Source organism: Perca flavescens, chromosome 6, assembly GCF_004354835.1.
Source record: "Perca flavescens isolate YP-PL-M2 chromosome 6, PFLA_1.0, whole genome shotgun sequence".
Lineage (NCBI taxonomy): Eukaryota > Metazoa > Chordata > Actinopteri > Perciformes > Percidae > Perca > Perca flavescens.
Genome location: NC_041336.1, coordinates 12512080 through 12537241, shown reverse-complemented (window position 1 = coordinate 12537241; position 25162 = coordinate 12512080). Strand labels below are relative to the sequence as shown.

The window sequence follows — 25162 nt, the reverse complement described above, 5'->3', positions numbered from 1 at the left end:
CTCAGCTTTTCTTAGACATGAGTAGGGGGGGTGCCAAGGAAAAAAGGTTGGGAACCACTGTATTATATCATGATGGCCCTCTTGTGGCTGGGCACTAAATTGCTTTTAATAAGTGGATGAGTAGAAAGCGAGTCCTTACATTAAAAGATATTAGCTGGTCTGTTAATGTTCCAAGATCTCCGACATTTTTTAAAGTTTAGAAATGCAACTAGAAGTATGTAGATTTCTTCAAATATTTGTTTTCTTGAAAACTTAAAAGGACTATATACGTATTTGCTTGCACTTGCACTTGCCACGTATGTATTGTGATGCAGATTTGCTTCTGACCCATGCTCAACTTTGTTTTAAGATACAGAACAACAACAAAATCATTTGAATAATCACTTTATTAATGAATTTAAGGCCACTCTGGACTGTGCAGAACTCATAAAGAGAGCAGAAATAACCCACAAAGTCACATTGCCCTCGGTTGCTTCAGTACTACCCTGTGAAGGCTGCTTTCTATTGCTGCTGAGCTTATCTACATCAGAACGGAGTCAAATCAAACATTAAGTAGCTTCAAATAAAAAACCCAAAATATCGGGTCAAGTGTTAAGAGTAAATGACAGAGACTTTACGCTGTGACTTTGGGAATATAAGCTTCCTTTGTACCATTTTGTTAAAAAATGATCTACTCTTGGGATTTAGTGACAAAAGAGCAGATGGAATCTTGCATTTACAGTCACAATAAGACAGTTTCCAGTTCACAAAACAGCATGCTTCATATTTTCTACATAAGCACTGATATGTATCATCTCCACATTATGCCCAGTACATTCCCTCACTAATGGGTTCGTTGCCATGCATATTTAGCCTTGATATAAAGGTGCTATCATATTAGTTACCAAGTGTTGAAATACTAGTATTGTGTGTTGCTAAGGCCATAGGAGTTGAATATGTATTCACATCAAAATGATAATACAGTATATAGTCGTCTATTTATGAAAATCACAGGCAACCACTCTCAGAGCTCGTCTCGTCCATTTCAGCAGACGATTACCACAATGACACAAAGATAAAAAATAATGTTTACAGTACAGTTTGAAAAAAAAAAAAAAAATCACTCGATCATCATGAACTATTCTCATTCCCTCAAGTTTTCTTCATCTGTGGTTTGTACATTTTGGGAAATCTGAATACATGTTGGTTTGAGATTCTTTGAACCCAGAACTAAAAGATGCTAAGTGTTACCGAAATCACGACATAAGAAGTATACTGTACACACACACACACACGCACAATGTTTTATCCATCATCACAGCTTTCCATGCAGTTGTCTTTGGTTTTAGCCTGTTCACCTGCCAGTACAGCCACTCTCACTCTCACTGGAGGAAGGGGCCGGTTCTTTTTTCTCGCTTTTACAATCAAATCTGTCAAGAGTGGAGAGAAGTGAAGAGGAGGGCGCAGAGTCGACATGCAGTATACGGGCACAAGTGGAAAGGAAATGGCAGATGTCTATGCATGATGACTTGTTAAAGAGCTGACTTTCCGAGTCACATGGTGGAGAAACTGGGTCAATATTAAAGATTACACCAAGTGACAAATTGTTTTATGCGTTTTTAAATAAACCTATTGAAAGAATAAAAACGGATAAAAGAAAAAAGAAAGAAACTGCATGTTTTCTTATAGGTGAGTCTATAAATTGCATAACAACATTGCTAAAGTGAACATCTCAGATTTCAGTCAAATTTCACAAAATGACACACTGCCGGTACTGGGTTGAAACCTCACACCATCTACAGGTCAACATTTAGACAGGATTTTGTGGGTTTTTACATGATCAAATCAGATCAAGATGTCACAGAATATTTTTCAAAAACACAAACAAAAGACATAATCCTTCAATTGAACTGAAGAAAAAAAATATATAAAAAAAACATGCTAAATGCTCTCTTGTGATAACAGCAAAACAACTTCTATTGCCCATCAACTGCAATCACAGAGATTTATCATGTGCTTCGGGGTTTGTCTACATGGTTAAATCTGGCTACAGTACTGTGAGCTGGAAAAAAACATTTACTAATCTCTACTTCTAGACATGATGTTGCAAAAGTGACTTTTTTTTTTACTTTTGTGCAGAGCAAATGCTTTTTCTAGTTCCATTTCTCAACAATATGTATAGTTTAAGGACAGGAGATGGGCAAAAGATACATAATAAAGATCGACTGCATTTAAAGTGTTATGGGAGGACATCGTTGGGCACATTTACATAAGGAGATATATAGTACACTGCTCATAATCAACATACATATGAAGAAATGTTAAGCAAGACGGACTCCATTTTGATATGAATCTAAAGTTCATCTGAAGGCAGAAGACTGATAACAGTCACCAAGACCTGCTCTGTTTGATAAAGGCAAAAACACCCAAAAAAGAAAGTTGATATCGAAAGTAAATCGGATATGCTGAAGCTTTAAAGGCTGAACTGAACACACTACTGCCACATAGAAAAACTGTACCTTGGCCTTGGCATACAGAACTAAAATGTTCTCATTCACTTGGGTAATTCCACTGAACATAAATTATGTGTACAGCATCCATAACTGAAAACATTAGAAATATTAAGTCTATCTTTTGATACACATACTGTACCAAACAGATAGACATCAGCATCTCTGATCCCAGACATTAGCAGACATATCGGATATTTGCGCTGTTGTGACAGAAGCAGTAATAGTAGGAAGAGTGATGCACAAATCTGTCGAGTTCTTTCATTCAGTACTCATTGTAGCAGCTTCACACGCTCAACTGGAAACAGGCAACCGTCTCCTTCACTCGTGTATTCATTGGCGCTTAGACGGAAAAAAATTAGTGTGACTGCTGGAAATTGCAGGTAACGCTCTATTAAACTCAATATTCTAAATAATGTAAGGTATGAGTGAAAAGACAAAAAAAGAACAAGCTTCTAAGGCATCACAAGGTTTAACCAGCGCCGACAGCGCTGTAGATATATAAACTCATAGAGTCCAACTTTTACCCTTCACTCTTCACTGTGGCTCCCTTGGAAGAAGAAGAATCAGTGATGTAACCGGAAGGTGGAGAGCCATCACCTCACAGTTGAAAAATCCAGGTCAATTGTTTTCATTTTCAATAAATCAGGTGTTTTCATCACCCAAATGAGTGCCCCACTGTCCGCAGGCAGTACGATGTTGACTCTGCACAAACTAATTCCTACACAAACTGCCGAAAAAGCTTAAAATGGGCAGAAAACTCCAGGCGATCGAGGAGGAAAACCACCATCCTACAGCATTTACGAATGGGATTAACCCATTGAAGTCATGGCAGAGTGAAACATGATTAGCGGTCTCTTAGGGTAGACTTTTTCTCTGAGTGGCCCTCTTTGAGTTTGGCAGGGGGTTTGGCTGAGCCTTTTGCTGGGACTTCGGGAGGTGCTTTGACTTCAGCTTTGGCATGTGGTGGTGGAGGTGGAGGTGGATGTAGGCCGGCCTCAGTGCCGATGTTGACAGTGATGTTGGTGTAGAGGGGCATGTATTCCCGTGAGATTGTCTCATATTCAGCTGTGTTCATCCCATCCAACTTCCAGGTCTGACGCGTCTTGGCCAGCATGTTGAACCTTTAAATGAAGAGCAAAGACAGAGCCGTGTGAATAATAAAGACTGCGTATATTTGCATTTTACTGTATGGTAAAAACAATAACATATTAAATAGTATTTTTTCTGCTTATGATCAAGCATTGCAGAGTTTGTCCTCCTTAACCTCAATACATTTCAGATTTGATGCAAACTAAATTCAGCTCTGCTGCTTCAAACTTTCCACATTAAACCAAATGCATCAACTTTTTTACCATACCTTTTTGGGTTCACATCATTGCCTTTGTCCAACTTATGTTTAATCATCTTGTAACGGCCGACCTTCAGGGATGGACGAGTGATATACATCCCCCCCAGAGACACTCTGAGAGACGAGAAACAAATGTCAGTCTTTTACAAAGTCCAGCTAAGTCACACACACATCACCTTATGTGATTCAAGGGGACATGAACCAAAACATTGGTCTTGGGGTAGAGATTTTTTGGTTAGTGTTTAGTATTTAGTCTAGATCAGATTAATCAGAGTGCAGACATTATTTAAGCAGAACTTGAAAACGGAGAACGTAAATGTCTGACTGGCTACGGATGCAGTAAAAATCACAGGGCAACCTCCCATCTGGCCTGAATTATTCTCACCTGACTCCAATATCGTCGTCCTCTCCACCCCAGCCCCAGTAGTTGTTGGGAAAGCCGTTCATCTTGAGGTAGTGCAGTGGCGTCAGAGCTGACACTCCTCCAAAGTACATCTTGTACGGAAGCCTGGAGAGCATTAAAAAGTGTTTAGTCCAAATAAATGGGGAACATAGAATGTGCTTACGGGTCCATCTGTGAAGAGCAAACCAGTTAACGGACAATCACAGAACAGACAGGACATACTTGTAGCCAAACTTGTCCATGGCGATGGCCGCGTGCTTGGGGTTGGAGTCGCAGACGTATGTGTTGCGATCGTCCTCCGGAATGAGGTCCACATCGTGGAAGAAGAGACAGTCCCAGTCTTCCTCCTTCATGGCCTCCCGGAAACCCACATTCATCAGCTTGGCCCTGTTGAAAGTGTAGTTTCCCGCCTGCCGAGAAAAAACAGACACTTAAAGTCAGAGCAGTTTTTTATATGGTAACGGCTAAAACGGACATTTTCTTTATAGTTTAAATACATTAAAAAAAGTGAGTAGGGTTCACAATATAAAGAAATCCCATGATATGATAAGATTTACCAGTGAATGATAAATATAGCCTAGATATACAGCTCATCTCTACCACAATGTTAATATTGCGTCACATTTTTCAGGCCTCATCTTTAGATATTAATTCCCTGATTCATAATAACAAAACGCAGCACAGCATCGAATGCTTCGTTTATCAACCTACTAGACTTATTTTGAGGTATTCTCCGAGCTGAGATAAGACAAATTATAAGAAGCCAGATTCCACCATATGACAAATCCAGCTCAAGAGGTGTAAGAGATAAACTGCTGAGGAGTAAATACACATGAAAAAATTGTTACAAGCAGCTAAGGAGATTAAACCCTCTAAGCCACTTAAGCATTCTCATCCTCTAACATGCACATCCAGTGACAGACACTAGAGAGCACTCTTCATCTAGCCTCTACTGTAGTGGATGCCAAACGAAGGATACACTGTGCAAACAGACCAAATTAACTAGATGATAGCTGTAAATATCCAACAAAAAAGTGTACTAGTACAGTGGCCTGATAGCTTGGCCTGTGGTATTGCTGCTTGTAGCTTTCTCCAGAACTATCGCACCCCAAAATTACTTACAGAAGGCCCACAAAGCCCTTAATATGCAAACCCACTGACTAACTTTTCAGAGGAAAACTTTGTACTACATTCAGAGAAATGTTAACTGGTTACGCTGCAGATTCAGATTTTACTCACAAAACTTCACAATTAAAACGTGGAGTATTCACAGACATTTGCCACATGGCCTCATGCGCCACCCATCAGGCCCCTTATGAGAGCCAATATGACCTGGTTGCGTGTGTTTCACCTGGTGAATGACGTAAATTCCATAGTTGAGCTGTTGTCGCTGCAGAAAAGGATGCAAGTAGTATAGCAGGAACTTAAGGTGGTGTTCTCTGTTTCTGTGGGGAATGATGATGGCCGTTCGGTGCCTCGCCTCACAGTCGGGCGGCCGGTAGCGTCCTCCGCGCACCACCAGTGGATTTTTCCTCTGAACCTCTGCTAGAGTGAGCCCTGATGGAAAGCTGACGTGTATCGGCCCACCTGTGAGCAGTAAAATGGCCCGCTGTCATTACCAGTAGGAAACAAGATACGTTTAATCTAGTGAAGGCAAATAATCTGGTTATAGTTATAGAGGCTATGATTTGAACGGGACATTTAAAATGACCCGATATGCTGAACTGAACTTATTCCTGGAAAGGAAAATCCTAATGCTGGCACAGAGCTGGATGTGTTTGTAAATGTACCAAACAAGTTATGAGACTTGCTCTTTGTTAGATTTAAATGGAAACTTCTGTATTTTTAAACCAGGACCCTCTTTGTTGTTTTTGTGTCTAAGTGACTAATGAAGACAACAATTTTTTTTTAACTGTTCCACTAATAAGTGAGAGCGCTGCAGCTGCAAACCAGGCTGCAATGTAATCACACGGTGCAATTGCACAGTCAACGTACGTCCACTAGTGCTTGTTTTTGCTACTGACAGACTCAGATTGTTATTATAAGTGTCTAACAACAATACGGAGAGGTGGAGAAGTCTTGTTCTGAAATCTTGCGAGGTGACTTGTTGCTGGATGGGTTCTTTGAATTCGATGGCCATCCATGTTTAATTGTGCCAGAGTATATGGATGAACAGCTACTACAAATTGAAAAGCGGACAAGGAGAAAGAGAGGGGCAGCAGGTAGAGGAGGGTGAACCTGCTGCCGCGAAGCTCGGGAGACTGGTGGTGTTGCTGTGGGTGTTGTTACCATATGCCCACAGAGGAAGAATTCCTATGTTGTAAGGAGTGGGACCTGTTGCTGCCTGATTTTAGAACACAATTTCGTATATGTATATATAACCGATAGCAATATAACCAGGTGGCAGTTGCAAAAACAAGTACTTTCAGTAACGTTACACTGACAATTGCCATTGCAGCCATTTCGCGGCTGCAGCGCTTTAGCTCAATACTGGACCAATTTCAAAAACTGTTGTTCCCATTTGTCACTTAAGACACAGAAACATGGTAGAATAGGGGGGGCCTCATTACAGAAACTACCTAAAAATCGGTAATCGTATCTTATCTCAGTTCAGGATGATATTTAGGATTTTTGTTTCCTAACTGCATTTAGGAAAAATCTAGATACATTTGTTTTATCTATTATTGAACCGTCCTAATTTTAGGATTTCCCAAATTAGGAATCCTAAATTAGGATGGCATAGACCCTGTCCTAAATTCAAAATAAAAATGACAGCACCATTGTTAGGTCTGAATGGCAATTACAATGAGAAACAACATGAACACTGAAATATAATGATTGAAAGGCAATTGAACAATCAAATTTACAATGGTGCTGACTAAAACTACAAAAATTATTAAACAGCCTCAAACCACAGTCGCGACAATCCCACTTTTAGTTTATAGGTGTATCCCAAAAGCCCACAATCAGATACAAAAACATTTTAGAACTTACATTACTAAGACAAAAAACATTTATGACTACAGTAAATTATATTTAGGACTTGTTTTATACCTTTTAAGGCGCATTTGTGTTTAAAAGGAAACTTTTCAAGACCGGCAGATACCCTGTCCGCTCTGTAAGATTGAAATTTGAATATCTTATTTTTAATTTAATTTAGAGTGTTGGTGGTACAAACAAGCAATCTGAGTATGTCACCATGGGGTTTTAAAATGTTTTACAATTCAATGACATTTTATAGAATAAATTATTATGATATAAATAACTGTTAGTTGCAGCCCTAGCTGAGTTTTGTTTTTGGAAGAATTCCAAACTGCTCCCCAAAAACTTGTCTGTGATATGCCAACCGGAAGAGCCATAATGAAGTTCATCGCAGCCATCGGCATCTTGGCAGTGCCTGAAGTCGGCTAATTCAAAAATGTGCAAAGATGTGGAGCGTGGATGGAGCTGAGGCGGGCTGAATGAAGCTTACAGGCTACATTCACCTCCTGTGACAGCACTTGTCACTTAAAGCGGAACACCCTTAATTATTTAAAACTTCAAAGCAAAAAAAAAGGTTTTGTACCAGGCTTTAAACATGTTTAATTCTGGTGAAAAGTTGGGCATTTTAACACGGGGGTCTATGGGGATTGAATACCTTTTGGAACCAGCCTCAAGTGGCCACTTGATTAAGTGCAGTATTGGGCACTTCATTTTTCAGCACCGGAGGTTGCTGCTTGGAAATACCAGACATTCTTCCCTCGTGAACCTCCAGGTAGTTATCAGCATTTAGTTTCAAATAACTGGCAGTAATGTGGGAATGAAAGGGCAGAGGGCAAAACCTTGAAAACAGAAAACTAAGCCTGCTTCAACAGTGCATCCTAGTCATACTAAATAAAACGTATGCAGGATCAGATTGTCTAGGTAATGTGTAACAAATCACAAATACAGGACATGTAACAAGATCCACTTACTACCTTTTCCCCAAGGCTTTCGACCGTATCGCACTTTTCTTCATCAGGGGATGGAGTTTGCTTAGTTGTCTTTGAGCGAATATAGATAAGAAGAGCGAGATTGAACGCTCTGGAGAAAAAAAGCCAGTAAGTAGACCTTGAGTTAAGATTTTATTTTAGCAAATTGCCATTTACAGTACAGGGTCGAGATTGTAGGTTACAAATAAATTAAATATAAAGTCGCTGCACGTTGTCATTCATTCTGTTAAAATGAACAAAAACAAATGGCTGTCCGGCAGATGTGTTAAAATAAAAGAAAGCAAGCTTTCCTCCTTATGGAAGCAATGGCTCAAGCAGTAAAGAGCAGTCTTAACACTGATCATGTGTTGTCAGCTTTAACTATGATTGTGCATTGATCTGCAAAAAATTATGCAGGAATTATTTTTTTTTAAACAGGCCATTTGCTATTTCAACTGACAGATTTACAACAAACCTAAAAACCATCTGACAAATATTCAAAATCACCAAATTTAAAAAAATAGGGGTGCACGATTCAGAAAATGTCACGATTCAATTCAATATAGATTTTTAGGCTCAAGATTCAATTCAAAATCGATTTTCGATTAAAAAACTATTTGATTAAAAAAAAAAAAATTCACAGTATGTAAATGTAGTTACTTTTCCCATGTGATTGCAGTAGACATACAATTAAAAAAAAAAAAAATCGATTTTGGAATTCTATGAATCGATTTTGAATCTGTACAGCTTGAATCGCGATTTTAATTTTTTGCTGACATCTACTAATTCAGACAGTAAAGTCCCATTCAGCTTATCCAGACGATCTGTGTCAGTACAACAGCCACACTCCCCTTGCTAAACCAGTTTCAGCAAAACTCCAGAGGGTTTCTGTTCATTTTCTGCAGTCTGGTATCATATTCGGTAAGAATAAGAATAAAGAGAATAAAGCTAATTTACTGTACATCCACTGTAAACAAAGAAAGTTTTAGTTTGTTCAAGTTTCCAAACCTGCCTAAACTGCATCTCAATCTACATATTTTTTTTGCAAGCTGTAAGCTTTAAATAGTAAATCAGAGAGAGCAGAGGATGAAAACTACAACAAACTTCCACAATCCAACACCACCAGGCAGCATCTGATTTTGTACAACTCTATTTCTAGTAATGCAATGGCCCACCAGCTATCATTATACAAGCGATGGCTCAACTTTGTTGTGCTGTACCACTGTGATGCATTTGGGTGCCATTGCTGCTGCTGAACAAGAGCGAAAATATAATTCTCAACTTCTAATAGCACAGCATAATATAGGGCTGGGCGATATGGACCAAAAAACATATCAGTATGTTTTGGCTGAATGGCGAAAAACGATATATCTCGGTATTTTTTACAAAGTGGGCTAAATGTTCAGTTGTAAGTCAAAGCCACATGTGCGATGTCACAAGGACTTTTATTCAAACAGACGGTCATCAAAATAAAATGCAAAGGGTTTCCTTTCCTGGTTGAAAATATATAGCTGCATCACATGACAAATCGTCTAAAATAAATACCCTATGTTAAATAAAAAGCCCTATCTCTGAAAAAAGCTCCTTCAGCTGTTTTCAACAACGGACTGATTAAAGAGAGAGAGAGAGAGAGAGAGAGAGAGAGAGAGAGAGAGAGAGAGAGAGAGAGAGAGAGAGAGAGAGAGAGAGAGAGAGAGAGAGAGATGCTCATAGACAAGAGATGGAGCGTGCAGTGGACTAAAGTGTAAGATACAAAAGTTTTCTTTGTCTATAAAAGCCGACTGTTACTGTACAGTTCTCTGGTTTATCAGTGAAATTTGACCGGAACTTTTCCCATTTGACCGATAAAATTAACATTACAGGTCCGGAACCAATTTTTTTTCTAGCGGAAACACTGTGCAAAACACAACGAGTGGAGAAGTCACCAACATCACCAACTTTCAAATAAACAAAAAATTACTTCAATCTAAATCCAGTGAAATTTGCTTTTCAATTATGACATGTTAGTTGACAGAGGGGCAATTTATTTGCAAGGAGACCCATCAGCTGCTATCAGTAACTCATATGGTCATGGTGAAGGGACAAGATTTAATGAATAACTATATTTAATTATGGAATATTGGCAGGTAAGTTTGTACATAAATCAATGTAGCATTCAGAGATTTACTTGTGTGAAGGAGAGTGTGTTCTACATTCTGTAACAAAATCTAATCAGGTACGATAAAATGAAACAGAAGCAGGCAAGACCACTCACCTATAAGAGGGGACGTCTTCGGGCAGTAGGGCATGCCATCTCCATGGCTAGAAGATTTGGATAGGTGGGAGAGGTTGGCATATACATCCCCTCCAGCGATGCCTGCTGCTGTGTGGTTCCGGCCTGTCAAACCAGTGGTGTCAGGCTTGCGGAAGATGCGGATGAAGTAGGAAACCCTCTTCTGGTATCCCTCTCGGGACAGCAGCGCCATGACCACCAGCTGGATGCCCAGGAACATGAACAGGTAGCGCCATTTGGACTGGATACTGACCATGGCGACAGCTCTGCGTCGTCAAAGCAACAAAATGTTTGGAGAGGACAGTCGCAGTCTGGCGCAACCTGACTCTCAGGTTCTAAAAAGGGATGATTGTTAACTATGTATTTGATGGAGCCTGGTGTTGGGTCCCACGCACAAAGTCAAATATACTATGTACTTTTTCTAAAATATGGCAACAAACATGTGATAGTTACTGTAAGTTAGGTTACAAGCACTAATCTGCAGCAATAGTGGAGCATTAATATAGTGCTAGATAAGTACAAAATAGACAAAAAGTAACACAAAAAAGGCACTTTTGGTATGCTGCAATTGATAAAGACCAAGGAGAGGAAAAATAGAAAATATTGTAAACCAAGAAAAAAAGTTCTTGTGTACTTTTCTCTATTTCACTGCATTCCTTGCTGCAGGCCACTATGTGGCAAATATCTCCAAAGTGGACTGTCGGTCCAATTTGTGATTGCCGATGGGTGGTAATGCCAGTCCCACATCATGTAGTTTGACCCCCATTGAAGTCCATCCGTTGCCCTGTGAAGCTCATTCTCCTCCAGTCAAATAAATGGCAGCGTCAGTGTCGCCCGCCCCCCCCCTCTCTCTCTCTCTCTCTCTCTCTCTCTCTCTCTCACTCTTCCTCCCTTTGTGAGCTTTATGCTGCCTTCTGTTCTCCCTCATGTGCTCTCCTGAGAGAGGCCTCCACAACAACAACGGCCGCCATGACAAAAGGGAGCATATGCAGCCGTATAGGCCCTATACTTTACAGAGGATTACACAGCTTCCATCTACTCACTGCCTGACTGGCTGGAGAAACAGGGGGAGTGGACCATGACTAGCGTGGGAGGAGTGGTCAGTGGGTTGTGTGTGTCGAAAGTCAGGCTGAGACAAAAAGGAACGGGGGAAGCGATTGGAGGAATAGGAGGGTGAACTTTGATTCCAATTGCTATTGTTCTATAATGATGCAATCCCCAGCTCCGAGACACCTCAAGCAGCTGCCTGGGCCGACAGCCATTAGGCTCACTGGATGGACAGGAACTGGATCAGATACTCCAGCACAGCTCTGAAAGACAAAACACAGAAGAGGAGGAAGAACTGTTACGTTGACCGACGCCCTTTGGTTCAAACTGTTGACATCAGCAATTTTGTGCTTACAGCAGAATGCTTTTCCCACACAAACAATGACTGACTGTGTGCAACACAGGCCCAACAAATGGACTGTGTTTGTTTACATGGAGACTCAACAGCACAGTTGGATAGCCTTGATTAATCAGGCCCAGCATGGGCTCCAGTGCAGATGCCTCCACAAAGACAGGCCTGCAGCCCAAAGCGGATGGCAGACGGGAAGCCGTGCACTGCCGTGTGGATGTAACTTCCTAGTTCTAGAGCCAACAAACTCAACGGCCCTACTGCTGCAGGCTGCTGCAATGTGGTGTTTGCAGACCTTGCATAACCCCCAACCCTGCTCTTATGCCGTCTGCTGCAGTGTCCAACACATCCTCAGTCACAAATCAATTAGTGCTTGTTAAAGAAGCCAGACTCAGACCACTAATCCTAATCCCCCTCAATGCTACGAGACTGGTGGAGAATGAGAGAGCCACGAATAGATAAAAATAGCTATTGGTAGCTTCCAACCTCTCACCAATACAGAACACCATAAATTATTCTACAGCTTAGACTTCATTCCCAAAAGTCAAGATTTGTTAAAAGTTGTTAGACCGAATTAAAAAGGTGCCAATGTCTCCCAAATGCACTTGAACTTAACAGTGAATGTCGAAATCATAAAGCCCTATACCATCTCTGGGGTGAAAGAAGGCTTGTTTCCCTCACATGCCATTTTTTTTTTTTGGCTAATGTGTGATATATAAGCCCAGAGTGCACGGAACCCAGTTAGGTTCATTCCCACTGAATCATTAGTATGGTGTTGACATCTTCAGCCCTTAGAGGATGTCTCGCTAAATACACAGGGGAAAACAATGCATTAGTTTGCAGTAGTCCTCAGTCAAAAGGTTCATTACACACAGCTTGTTAAGGGAGAGACAGGGAAAAAGTGACACTTAAGACGAAATATTGAAAAAAAAAAAAAGACTGCGTGCTCCGACAAGAGATGGTGGGAGGATGACTGCCTTAACTTCCCCTTAATGTGGCATTGCAAGTGATTCATTTCCATTGCCAGTCTTGATCTTATGACAAACAATAAAATACTTTTCCTTCTATATTTCATATCTAGTTTTGAAGACTAGGACTGCAATGCAATGTGGTTTTATAAAAAAAATCATATGGAAACTAAATTGGACTCTGTTGAGTCTAGGAGTGGCATCACATTCCTTTTCCCTCAGTGAAGATGGGAAATAAACCTTAAAATTGTGAAAACTACAACTGAAACACATGGCCTACTTGATATACGGATTACATCTGACAAACTCATGCTCACTGAACTGTAGTGTCTATGTAGTTCTGCATTTTGCTTTGACAGATCAGCGAGGATTTTCAGTTCAAGGATAATAAAAGGTTTTTCTCTGAAGGGATATGTGGATCAAAAAGAAGAGGAAAGCTTCGGCTTGCTGCTGCAGATGGTTTTCATCTGCATGTGGAACTGTGAGCAGCTGGGAGCTCTCACTTTGCCTGGCCTCTACAGTATATTAACCCCATAGATTATGGATATGGTTTATAAAGATCATGCCATAAAGACTTAATCCCACAGCATGGAAGTTCAACTCCACTACTCAGAGATGTGATCGAGAACAAAAAAAGCAGGGACCTGGAAAACATGACATAGACTTAATAACTGGTTCATGGTATTTCAAACTCACTAGATAAATATAAATGATTACACCTCTCAGGTCAAAAAAAAAAAAAAAAAAAAAAAATAAGAAAAGAAAAGGACAAAACATGGCTGATAAGATCAATTGTGGTTTGCAAGTTTGAGCTGCTACATGACTAAGAATCACGCATTTTGAAAACCCGCAGGGACTGAATTAAAACTTTCTGACAATCCTTCCTATTCTCCCTTATTCCAGAGTCGCATTTATCTGTAATGAGATATACGTATGTTAGGGCTGCTCGATTATGGGAAAAAAATATAATCACAACAGGGCTCAACGCTAACTTTTTTAAGTGGTTGCCGGCTTGGCAAACCAGGTATCAGCTTATGGTTGCCCAAATTGAAAATATGGTTGCCACGTTTTAAACTGCCTATATTTGGAGCAATTGATTTCTTATGTAACTATACCACACATTTTAATAATGAAACAATGAGATAATGGCTTGCAATACAATTTCCCATTCCTTTCAGAAAGGGGTGCAACGGATAACAGAACTCACGAATAAGATCACGGTTTTGAGTCACAGATCGGATACATTTTCGGATCAGCACAAAAAAGGGGGGGTTTAACGGATTATTAAAAATATAATACATTTGAACAATAATTACTTCTTTCACCAGTAAATTGATGTTAAAAGAGAAAAACAGATGAGAAAAGGGTATTTTACAATAACTTTGAATGCACCACGAGGTTCCCTAGTTTTAATGAAACGCAACATTGAGTCCCATCCGTTTAGTTTTTCCGACAGCAGCAGTGACCAGTGCTAGTGTAATGGCAAAAATTACATTTAAGCATGATTATTTTACTGTTTATGTTTTATTTCTGTTTTAGTTTTTCCCACAATAGTGAAAGGGAGTTTATCTCATTCCCACATGTTGATTTTGATTCTGCTAAACTAGGGAGCCACCGAGTCTGGAGACAAATGCGTACGGCCTTTTGTTTGAACACATAAAAGGTATAAGGTCACAGTAAATTATCTCTCTCTGCAGATTCAGTCCTCCCTTGCCAGTTGAGATGTATGGGGCATGTGACGTCAGGGTGAAAGTAGGGCAGAGGGGGAAAGAACGAAGTGGCTCCATTATGTCTCTTGAGCTTTAGCATTATCTTTATCATCTAAAGTTGCCTGTAAGAAATGCAAAGTTATGTTTAGACCAAGAACATGTGTGATTATTACTCCCCTTTTCCTGTTGTGCATATAAGCGCAGTGAAGAAACCTTTTCACACTTAGGGATGCAACGAGCCGACTTTTTCAGTCCCGATACCGATGCCAGGGCTTTGTGTATCTGTCGATACCGATCCGATACCATTGCTGAATTAATAATAAACTGTATACCACCTTATACCTTCCTTCCACCATATGGAAGAGAGTAAAGGCACCAGACCTTCCTAACTAAACATTACTTTCCTAACTAAGACAAAATAACATAGATGTAATGTATTGAATTCTTATTTAATTTGTTATTTAAAAAACTGTGCATTCAAATCGAAAATATAATGTAATCAAACTTCTTAAAATAAATTTAAATAAATAATAATTGGCCATCAATAATGGGACACCTTTATATAGGTTTATATTGGCTTATTCTACTGTCAGGAGTGAATATCTCAAAAACATGTTAATGTCATCATGTTTACTAAAAGCTTTTATTACTAAAGGGTTTGGCTCCACGACATTATACAATAACTTTATATGAAGGAGAATCCATAAAACAGTTACAGAAGCTAAACTATTTGTATTGTGCAAACTGCAAAGTAGTAAAATAAACTCAAATCGAATGAATACACATACAAACAACTTTAACATTGTTTCCCTTTCAAAACAAAATAGTTGTAAGCTAGTTGTATAAACACTACCTTGGCCACAGGTAAGTTAGGTTGTTGTAGTGGGCGAGTGAACGTAGCTCCGCTGTCTTCGCTGTTTGAAGGCAAGGCGAGGCAAGACATCTTAAATCCAGTGTTTTAATCATTGCTCTGAACCCGTCTTTCTCAACGGTCTGTAGCGGGACCGGAGGTAGATTGCGTTCATAATGTCGCTTCGCTGCATGCTTGAAGTGACACGTCTTTAATGTTATCACAGTAACGTTAATACGGCCGAGTAACGTTAGAGCGACGGGAAACAACAGTGGCTAAATTGTGTCCTATTTGTTAGAAACAAAAAACTTGGGAACAACAGACGGCTCCTCTCTTGAGCACACGTTGTTCTGGTGTATCTCCGGTCTTTCTTCATCCTCTAGCTAACTTTCTTCTCGGTTCTTGAATGTGCAGTAGCGACCGGAGCCTCTCCCAGCTTAACAGACGGTTATGCTACCTGGCTAGCTAGGCTAGCAGCTGTAATGTTACCCAGCATGCCATTCGGCGTTGTAGCTACATTTGTAAATGTAAAATTATTAGTGTTAGAAAGTGTTTAAGACTCAAATTGTTATATGCTTTGGTGTTTTATCGTTTTAAAGAGAGTTAGTTGTGGGTTATTAATTGTTGTGTTATAAAGTTACTACCATGAGTGAGAAGGGTACGCAGTTAACAGGGGTCCCGGTGCTGCGGCTGAGTGAGAAAAGGAAAGAAAAAAAACTGGATCGGCCCGTGGATCTGTAAATTTTAACGATCCACCGATCCAGCTATTTTGTCAATATTGAGGCCGATACCCGATCCGATATCGGTGCACCCCTATTCACACTGAGCTGATGTGTTTTTTGTGGCACCGCAGTGAGGCACCGAAATCCACGTTGCTATTCCGTCCGGTAGATACCAGGCACCAGTGCCATATTACCACCGGATTTTAACATAAACTGTTAACGTGAACAGAACATTTCTTTGCCTGAAGCTATCTTTACACAGCAAAAGCGCATGTGTGGAAAGCGGTCTCACAACAGCTGAAATGTTGTGTTGCGCACGAACGTAGTGTTTAAACTTTAATAAAATATTGTCTTCTTTTGAAGTAAGATTTTCCAATTTTGTAAGTTTTGATTTGTTTTGATATATTAAGTACAACACAAATATTGAACAGGTGGTTGTTAAAGAGGACAACCAGAGGCCACGAATTGGTTGTCAACTGACTCAATATGGTTGCCAACGGCAACCGGGCAACACTTACAGTCAACACTACCTGCACAATTATTTCAGTCAATATTAAAATTACGATAATTTAACACGATTACTCGTTGACTTCTGGAAAGATGCTGCAATTATTGAACTTTAAAAAACGCAGTGGAAAAAGTTAAAGAAATCAACAGTAAAAAACAAACACGCTACCTACAACTGTGAAATTTGCCTTAATACTTTTCCTATTTAATCATTTTTTTTTCCATTCAGAATACAAGAGAAAATAAGAGTTTAATTGCAAAACGTAATGAGCTAAATCATTGTTAATCTCGATTATTCCGTTTTTGTAATCATTGGGAGCCAAAATCATAATCACGATTACATGTTGATTAATTGCACAGCCCTAATGTACGTCTTTATAAAAAGGGGAGAAAGGATGAGTCTGGTTTGCTATAATGCTTGGGGGCCATATTGTAAGAGAAGTTGGCAGCAGGCACTTTCTTCAACAAAGCTCGGGCACTGACTTAACACGCATATAAAAGAGATCCAGTGACTATATGTAAACGAATCCTTCTTTGTTAGCTAAAAGACTGAGGAGTGAACCAAAGAGAGAGAGAGAGAGGGACAAAGCAAACGAAGAGGAGCTGAAGGGGAGATGGAGTGTCGCCAAAAGTCTGGTTACACTATGTTCTTTTGACTTCATTGTCTCTCCTGCACGGATATCCTTCCTTTTTGCATTCAGAATTTAAAAAGAGGCAGGTGTGGCATGACATAACATACTTCAGCACACCAAAGAGAGCCTTTCATGGTCTTGTTTCCAGCACCCTCGCTCTTCTCTTATTTTCTTTTTACCTCGCTGTGCAATGTGTGCTTTAAAGAGTGATGGCACATAACTGCCGTCAAATGGGACCTTTTCTTTTCTGCCCATGAGGCATTAATATTGCATACATATAGTTTGTCCACATGGATGCTTGCACACACGCGTGACTGCCAGAAGAGCCGAGAGGGCTAGCATGGCTGTTTGAGTGAAAAGCCAACATGAAAATAAAAAGGGGATAGGAGTTATATTTAGATCATGTAGGGACTTATTAGCTCATGCGCTGCTGTTCAAATCCTAAAGGGACAGCACAGCACTCATGCACAGCCCACTGACGGCCTTATCAGCCCCAGAGGGAGATAAACGAGCAGCCAAACCAAGTCACAATGGGGGGTAACCACACAAGAGGTTTACCTAACCAGACATTCCTACTGAGTCTCTTGGCACTAACACATAAAACCACTTTTCTTCTTTGTCCAACTGTAAAGGCACCCCATTCCCTGAACCAGAGCTGTTCAGCAGCATTCATGCACAAATCATATTTTTAACAGCAACAGTCATTTATTACTTGACATGGGTTATTTTACAGTTGCTAGTTATCTGAGCATTACGTTCCAGGCGCAGCTGGTTCGAGATGTGGCCCATCCATGCTTGAATACAACGCTATTTTATTATTAAAAATTGGCAGCAACTAATTTCAAAGCAACGTTTCTGCTAAGTGTTACAGCAGGTAACGGAAACAAAAGCCATTAAGTATTGGCTATTGATTTCTTAAGTCTTCAGAGGCATAAGCCAGTCTCTACAAGATAGGGGAAATGATCAACACTTGTGCTCCAAATGTTGTTGTTTTTACAAAGTACAATAAATAGAGGAAAGAACAGCTTGCCACAAAACCTGGACTAGACTGATGTTTCTGGTTATGCCTTTAACCTCTTCACCTCATTAAAGCATATAGGAGGATGAAGCTTTCACATCTGCCTGAGTGTGTCATCAGTTCTATATGTGCCAGCCTATTGAGGATGAGCAAGTTCTTTCCAGCCTTAAATGTGTGACTTTTGTGTTAAATCTGCTAAACCCATACTACTGTTAGTGTGGGGAAAGTCCATGAAATCCCACTTTTTTTGCACCAAGATTCACTTTAAGCTTTTAGAATTAGACTCCTGCATGCTATGAGGGCCTGTTATTCGTCTCTCCTAAAATCTTATACCTAACTTTGGAAAACGGATCCATATAGCAGGACAAAACAAACATTTATACACATCTACCAATAAAATACCAAAAGAGCTGCCATGAAAAAGGACAGTCAAAACTAGTACTTAAATGTACAGTCCCCTGGGTCTCTTTCAACAGTAACCCCGATTTTCCACTGGGCACGTCTGTGCTGCGTTCCGGTTTTTGTTCTCAGTCCTCCGCCACGCGCCATACCACACCGGGAGTGTCTCAGAAGCTGAGCATCTTGCCTGCCCGACTCGCTTGATTATATTGGCTCAAGTATTTTACAAAACAATCACGTGTTTATTAAACTAGTATCTACCTTCCACTCCAAGCTCTCCTACAGTTAAACTCCATGCCTTCTCTTTTCTGGCGTTACCCTGTGATGTCTATTATGTTTTTCCACCTCCAAGATGAATCTCTCATTGTCCTCTGTGTTGTAAAGGAGACATATACGATATTGGGGGGGTGTCTTTTGGTAAATTGACTGGATACTCTCGCTGTTTCACTTCCTGCTCGGCTGTCCAAAAGGCCCACATGAAAACAGACCTGGCGCGTGTCTTTAGCGGAGCGGAGAGCCGCTTCAAGCACGCTTCTGGGACGTGCCGTGGCACGGCTGGTGGAATATCAATCACTGACTTGAATGGCTGCGATTGCTCACAGGGGCCGCAGCGCAGTCGCGCCCAGTGGTAAATAGGGGTAAGAAGATTTCATGGCAGGAAAACAGGTGTCCTTTTAAAATAAACGTCCACAATTACAGTGCATTTGTTAACATGCTATTGGAAATTAAGTATAGTTATGTTAAAAGTTAGTCGCGCAGAATAATGAAATTTCTTTTCACATTTCTACACCACCCACGCTGTAAAATTTAAACATTGATACGGTTGCATATACAGTATGCTGGGCTTGGACTTATATAACTGCAACTGATTTCATTGATGTGTACACATCTGCTACCAGAGAAAAACAACTAACAGGAAAATTAGTTTGATGAATGAAAGAGAAATATGTGGTCAACTAGAATAATTTCCAGATCTGTGGGCTGCATAAAGTGAGCAGAAAGAGCAAAGGTGAAAATGGGTTGAAACACAACAATGAGGAAGGAAAGGAACTGTAGCTTGATTAGACTGAATTGCCATTGAGATTTCAAAGACCAAAGGAACTTATAATTTAGGAGAAAACTGCTTGAGTAGCTGTATTTCACCATTTCTAAAGTGTTTGTATGACACAAAAAAATATTTCTTGAGCCTTGTCCACTTCCAAGTCTGCATTGCTTTCTAATTACTTAAAATCTCAATGAACCATGTATCACATGTAGGCCTAATGATTCACAGACATGGCTAAGTTTTAAACTAATTCTAGTTGGGGAATTGAGCCATTTTTTGTTAGAGAGGAGTTTTAATGTTAGCGAGGTCATTTTCTTTTTTTTTCTACTCTCGGCTCGGTGTCACTCCGGCCTTCTGTGATTGGTCATCTGCTCCAGGAAGGCAGGACTGTAGTGCGTTTTTTTAAGCTACTGCGGCGTTAACGTTGTCGCATGTAGGGATGCAGCGGTTAACCGATTTCACTATTAACCGCGCTTTAAAATGTCATGGTTAATTAATCGTAAAGGCTCCGCTACACCGAGTGTTAACTGACTGCAAGTTATGTGTAGCAGTTCTTATTAAATCTTCTTGACAACATAAACGTTGGCGTTTGCGCACACACGGCACATCAGACGCCAGTCCGGTCACCGCGAGTATTGACTGACAAGAGATGTACAACGGCTCCCCGTGGTGGGATATTACTGCTGCCATTTTTTAACGTTACATAAAGTTAGCCAACACCAGGAAAACACAGAGCAGAGCCAGCCCCTGACCTCAGGACAGCTGCAAATGGGAATTCAACCCAAGTTGGTAAGCTTGCTAGCGACTTTGTTTGTTAACGTTGTTGTTAAGCGTTTGTTAACGTTACCCGTTACCTAACGTTGGCCTGTTTAATGTTAACGTTACAGATAACAGCTTATGAGTCCAAAGCCAACATTTGCATTTACAGTGAGCGAGCGGACGATAGCGTTACGTTCGTACGAGGCAAAACTCCACAATAGCTCAAACATGTTACTGACGTCACCACTTAACATTACTTACTTACTCCTCTTCATCCCCTGTGGGAGATAAGGCTGCAAAGAGATCTCGCCATCACATTTATTCCTTGGCAACATGCTGCACATCTCCCTGTGACAGGTGCATCTTGTCTAGCAGCTCCTCCAACTTTTAGATACACCAGCTAGCAGGGCCGTTTCTAGCCCAAAATGTGCCAACTTGTTGTTGCCAACTTGGCCTTTGTTGGTGGTGTGACTGATTCACCTCTAGTCTCTAATCTTTTCAGATGAATTTAAATAAGGAGGTTGATGATTGATCATATAATCCTTTTCAAAACTGCAAGTTATTTCTGTTTCAAAAGGCAGCAATAAATAACATTAAAATCTAGTGTTCATGTAATTTCATACATTAGCAGTGACATTAATTAATGCATAATAATCGTGAAACCGTGATTATTTTTCAGACTATAATCATACCAACAAAATCTATAATCGTTGCATCCCTAGTCGCATGTAGCTACATGCTAACAGTAGTGAAAGATGTCATCTTGGCTCCCAATGTTGTTAATTTCTCCCCAATTTTGAGTCACATTATTGTTGAAACATGCCCGGTTGGGTAGTATTTGCTTCAGAAGCTGCTATATTCTATTGCTGTGCACTGCTAACTATAGTAGCTGTGTGCTAACCCCAGGGAAACCTGTAATCTTGGGTGCCAATATTGTAAATTTCACCCCAATTTCAGGTCACTGAAATGTGCCCGGTTGTTATTGGAGTTTTTCACGGTACAAAATCCTGCTGTATCCTCCGTTGCAGCCAGACAGTGATTGTACGGCGACAACAACAACAACAACAACAACAGAAGTGAGATGCGGACAACTGACCAATCAGAGCAGACTGGGCTTTTTCACGAGGGGTGCTTAAAGAGACAGGCGCTTCAACAGAGCGTCTCAGACAGAGGGTGAATACAGGTGCATGCAGCCGTGGGCAGAATGAGAAAAATAAAGTATTTTTTCTAACATTAAAGCACGTAAACATGTTCTAGTACAAACACAAAATACAAGTATGGACCTGAAAGTGCTATATAATAGATCACCTTTAACAATAATAATAATAATAATAATAATAATAATAATAATAATAATAATACAGCAGACTCACGGTAAAAATGTTATTCAGATTCTGTATAAGCAAGCAGGCCTTTCTATCAAGCAACAACCAAGCAAGACCAGGCAATGAAATAATATGCAAACATGCCCTGAGAAAAGCAGTGTCTGCATAACAACGCGTGCCAGCGTTCTTGTCATGGCAACCCATCCTGAGCCCTGGCCATTCATCGCGGGTGCAGCTGGTACATGTCTCTATGGCTGTTCCCTTGAGTTCGACTCTGCTGGGACAGACTGCTGAGGAGAGGGAGGAAAAAAACACATCATCCTCCTGCTGCTGCTGCTTCCTCCCACTTTTTCTTCTTATCTCTCTGCCCTCGCTTGCGTATAGTGTTTCCATAGTGTAGTGTTCACCTCCAGCTATACCCAACCCTATAGCCACTTATCCAATCACAGTAACTTGCAGTGGGTTGCAAACTTAGCAATGGCAACCATGGAGATAAAGAAACCCCCATGTGGACAGAAAACCCACAACAAAACTGGAGCAACAAGTTACACAATAAAGAAGAGTTGACATCACAGGTCCTGTAACACTTAGCCCACTTAAACGGGTTTCACAAGTATATCCAAAGCAGAAAGATAACAAAGAACAAAAGCGATATCAAATGGAATAGTTTGTTGGTAATTTTATGCATACTTTTTTGGTGACTGATGATTAAAAAACATCTGTCATGTGTAAGATAATAATTGAAAAAACACATTATTTAAATAAATAAAACATTGTTGATATTACCCTTTCACAGGATTATATTATCACAACAAGCCTTGCTGTTGCAATAACTGCCAGTGGATAATGTAGAGGGGAACCTTTTATTTTTTGCCTATAATTAAGTAACAGAGACAGGATAAGTACAAATGTCATAAGGGGAGACTGTACATAGTTAAATGCACATACAGCTAACTTTATGTTAAACGTAAACTTAGTAATGGGCAAACATATTTGCTTTTACATTGAAGCTATTGGTACTCCATCTGCTTGTGGAAAATAAAAGAGTAGTCCTTTCTGCCTTCTGCATTGGTCCGGTCATTCCTTAAGTATTGACTCAATCAATCTGACAGTCCAGAGGGGGAGGGGGGCTGCCTTTTGTTCTACTGAGGAGGGTATACATGGAAGTATAAGGAAAGAATAGAGGCTATAAAACTTGTTTTGACTGTAAGTCAAGCGACTTACGCGACAAAAGTAACATGAAATTGCTCAATCAATGAGAATTCCCAACCCCCCTTAATATCTTAACAGTGGCCGCACCAGAGTTAGCCAACTCATAACGTAACGTTAGTTAGCTATTAATAAACGGAGTTGTTTGCCGATTCCAGTTGTCATTAAGTTATTACAAAACTTGATTGTGTCGTCATTGTGCGTGTAGCAGACAGTTACATAGAAACTAGCTAGGTTAACTCATGGATGTATTATTGAGAACGGGTTAACTTGAGAAGCAAGCAAACTTCAAAGGGGTAAAAGTAACTAGCTAAAAGTTGTGCAGACATTTTAGGAGAGTAACGGGGGCGTAAATTGAGCTGGCATTAACAAACATTAGCTTTGTCAATGTTAGCTGTGTAACTACTTGTTTGCCAACTAATAACGCAAATTTCCAAATAAAAAACAATAAAAGAACAGATTAAACGTGTCTTCTATTGTTTCTGTTAAACCCGTTTATGCGTCCTGTAAAGTGTAGCTAACGTTGCCATTAACGTTACGGGTCTTAGTTTTAAGTTGAATCCTTCAACTGTTGTGCGAGTGACGTGGACATGTTTGCCCAACAAGACCTAAACAACCACGCTTTTAAAACATAGTTAATCCTGTAAACTCAGCAGAGGAAAACTGTTCTTCTCAACCAAACTCCAACTACGACTGATCCTCGCCAGCTGTGTCGGGGAAGACGAGCCAAACCATGCCGAGCTAGGCGCTGCGGACGTTAGTTAGCTGGCTGGCTGGCCGGCTAGCTAGCAAGCAGCCACACATACGGTGCTTTTTCGGTTTCTTTTAGCGATATATTTAACAGTGTTATTCTTACCAGACGAGCTGTTTTTATCCCTTGGCTGGTGAAGTAGCTAGCTGTTAGCCGTCGACAGTACGCCCCCCCCCTCCTCCGTATTTCCGATATGTTTTGAAGTTGATGCTGTGTGGTCTCCGTGACGTGTGGCAACGTCCCAATAGCAAATGAGCAGAGCCACAGCCGTTTCCCCTCCCCTTCACTGGAACCCCCAAACTACATTATAAAAATCCCCACTTTCGCTTTTCGTTCTTAACTAAAAAAATTAATTCCAATAGTAACATTAAAGCTGTAACAAAATCAATCAAAAATCTTAAAAAAAAAAAAAACGGAAATTAGAATATTGTCAAAGCAAGATCCGGGTATAGATCTCTTAGATAAGCAGGGACTGGTCAGTCAGTAGTGCCTTGACTTCAATCCAAGTGTGGTGAAACCGCTTTATCCATTGTGCTGCCCACTGCTGGAATCAGCTCCGCTATTACCCAACTGTGATGCCATTTTAAAAACTAACTTACTGTTCTCTTTCCCATAGCCTTTAATCAGTCCTGTTAGGTAACATTAGTGGGTAATGTTTGGCCTGTATCTACAGTATGTATCTAAAAACAGCTCACGTGAAAAATGCTGAGGCTATTAAATACATGAACAACACACTGTGAAAACCACTCAGATGTGAATGAAATTGCAAAAGGAGGTTATTGAATAGTGTTAAAATTTAGAGCTGTGTATTGACACTTGAGACTTTAAAATTGGCGAAAATAAGGACTTTAGTTTGGACTTGTTGGCCCAAATTTAGTTGATATGACATGAGATTTTAAAGCCAAAACATGATCAGTTTGACCTGGTAAATCCCTGAGAAATTAAAAATGAGACAGCACCAAGCAGGCCTTGGTTAGCTGTGCCACATAACTTGTGTAGTGTAATGCCTATTACCTAGAATGTGGCTTTTAACCAGAAGAAATAAAGAAAATCAACAAACAGAATACATACATTTTTATCCCTCCAAAACTAACAAATGTTGACTAAGCATAAATATATAACTAGTCATGCTTCATTCAACAATGCATTCTCTTTGTTGCATGTTATTTTTAGTTCTATAGTTCTAGCACTTGATTTTGTGTATTTATGAATTACTCATTAACTTGATGCTTGTTCTGAGTCATCGTTTAAATAAAGCCTCAGGTTCTACAACAGGACAAAAAAAACAACAAAAAACACTTCATACAGGAGATTACATTTCACAGTTAAGGTAAATAACCATTTACTTGATTATTCAATTTGACTCATCATAATCAGTGGTGGAAAGTAAGTACATATACTTTTATA

At 40.1% G+C, this 25162-nt stretch overlaps 1 protein-coding gene across 2 annotated transcripts; it reads right to left on the bottom strand.

Moving 5' to 3' along the window:
• Positions 1–368: 368 nt before the first annotated feature.
• si:dkey-199f5.8 (beta-1,4-galactosyltransferase 3) lies at positions 369–24024 on the bottom strand. 2 transcript variants are annotated; one of them, XM_028580085.1, is made up of 7 exons: positions 23861–24024; positions 10448–11775; positions 5595–5830; positions 4466–4653; positions 4226–4348; positions 3850–3954; positions 369–3613 (listed from the first exon to the last, which is right to left on the bottom strand). In XM_028580085.1, exons 2-7 carry the CDS (start codon positions 10719–10721, stop codon positions 3337–3339), a joined length of 1203 nt encoding a protein of 400 aa, XP_028435886.1. In that variant the 5' UTR covers positions 10722–11775; positions 23861–24024; the 3' UTR covers positions 369–3336. The 2 variants fall into 2 exon arrangements, with proteins under 2 accessions (XP_028435886.1, XP_028435887.1); XM_028580086.1 differs by lacking the exon at positions 23861–24024 and adding an exon at positions 15392–15607.
• Positions 24025–25162: the final 1138 nt, after the last annotated feature.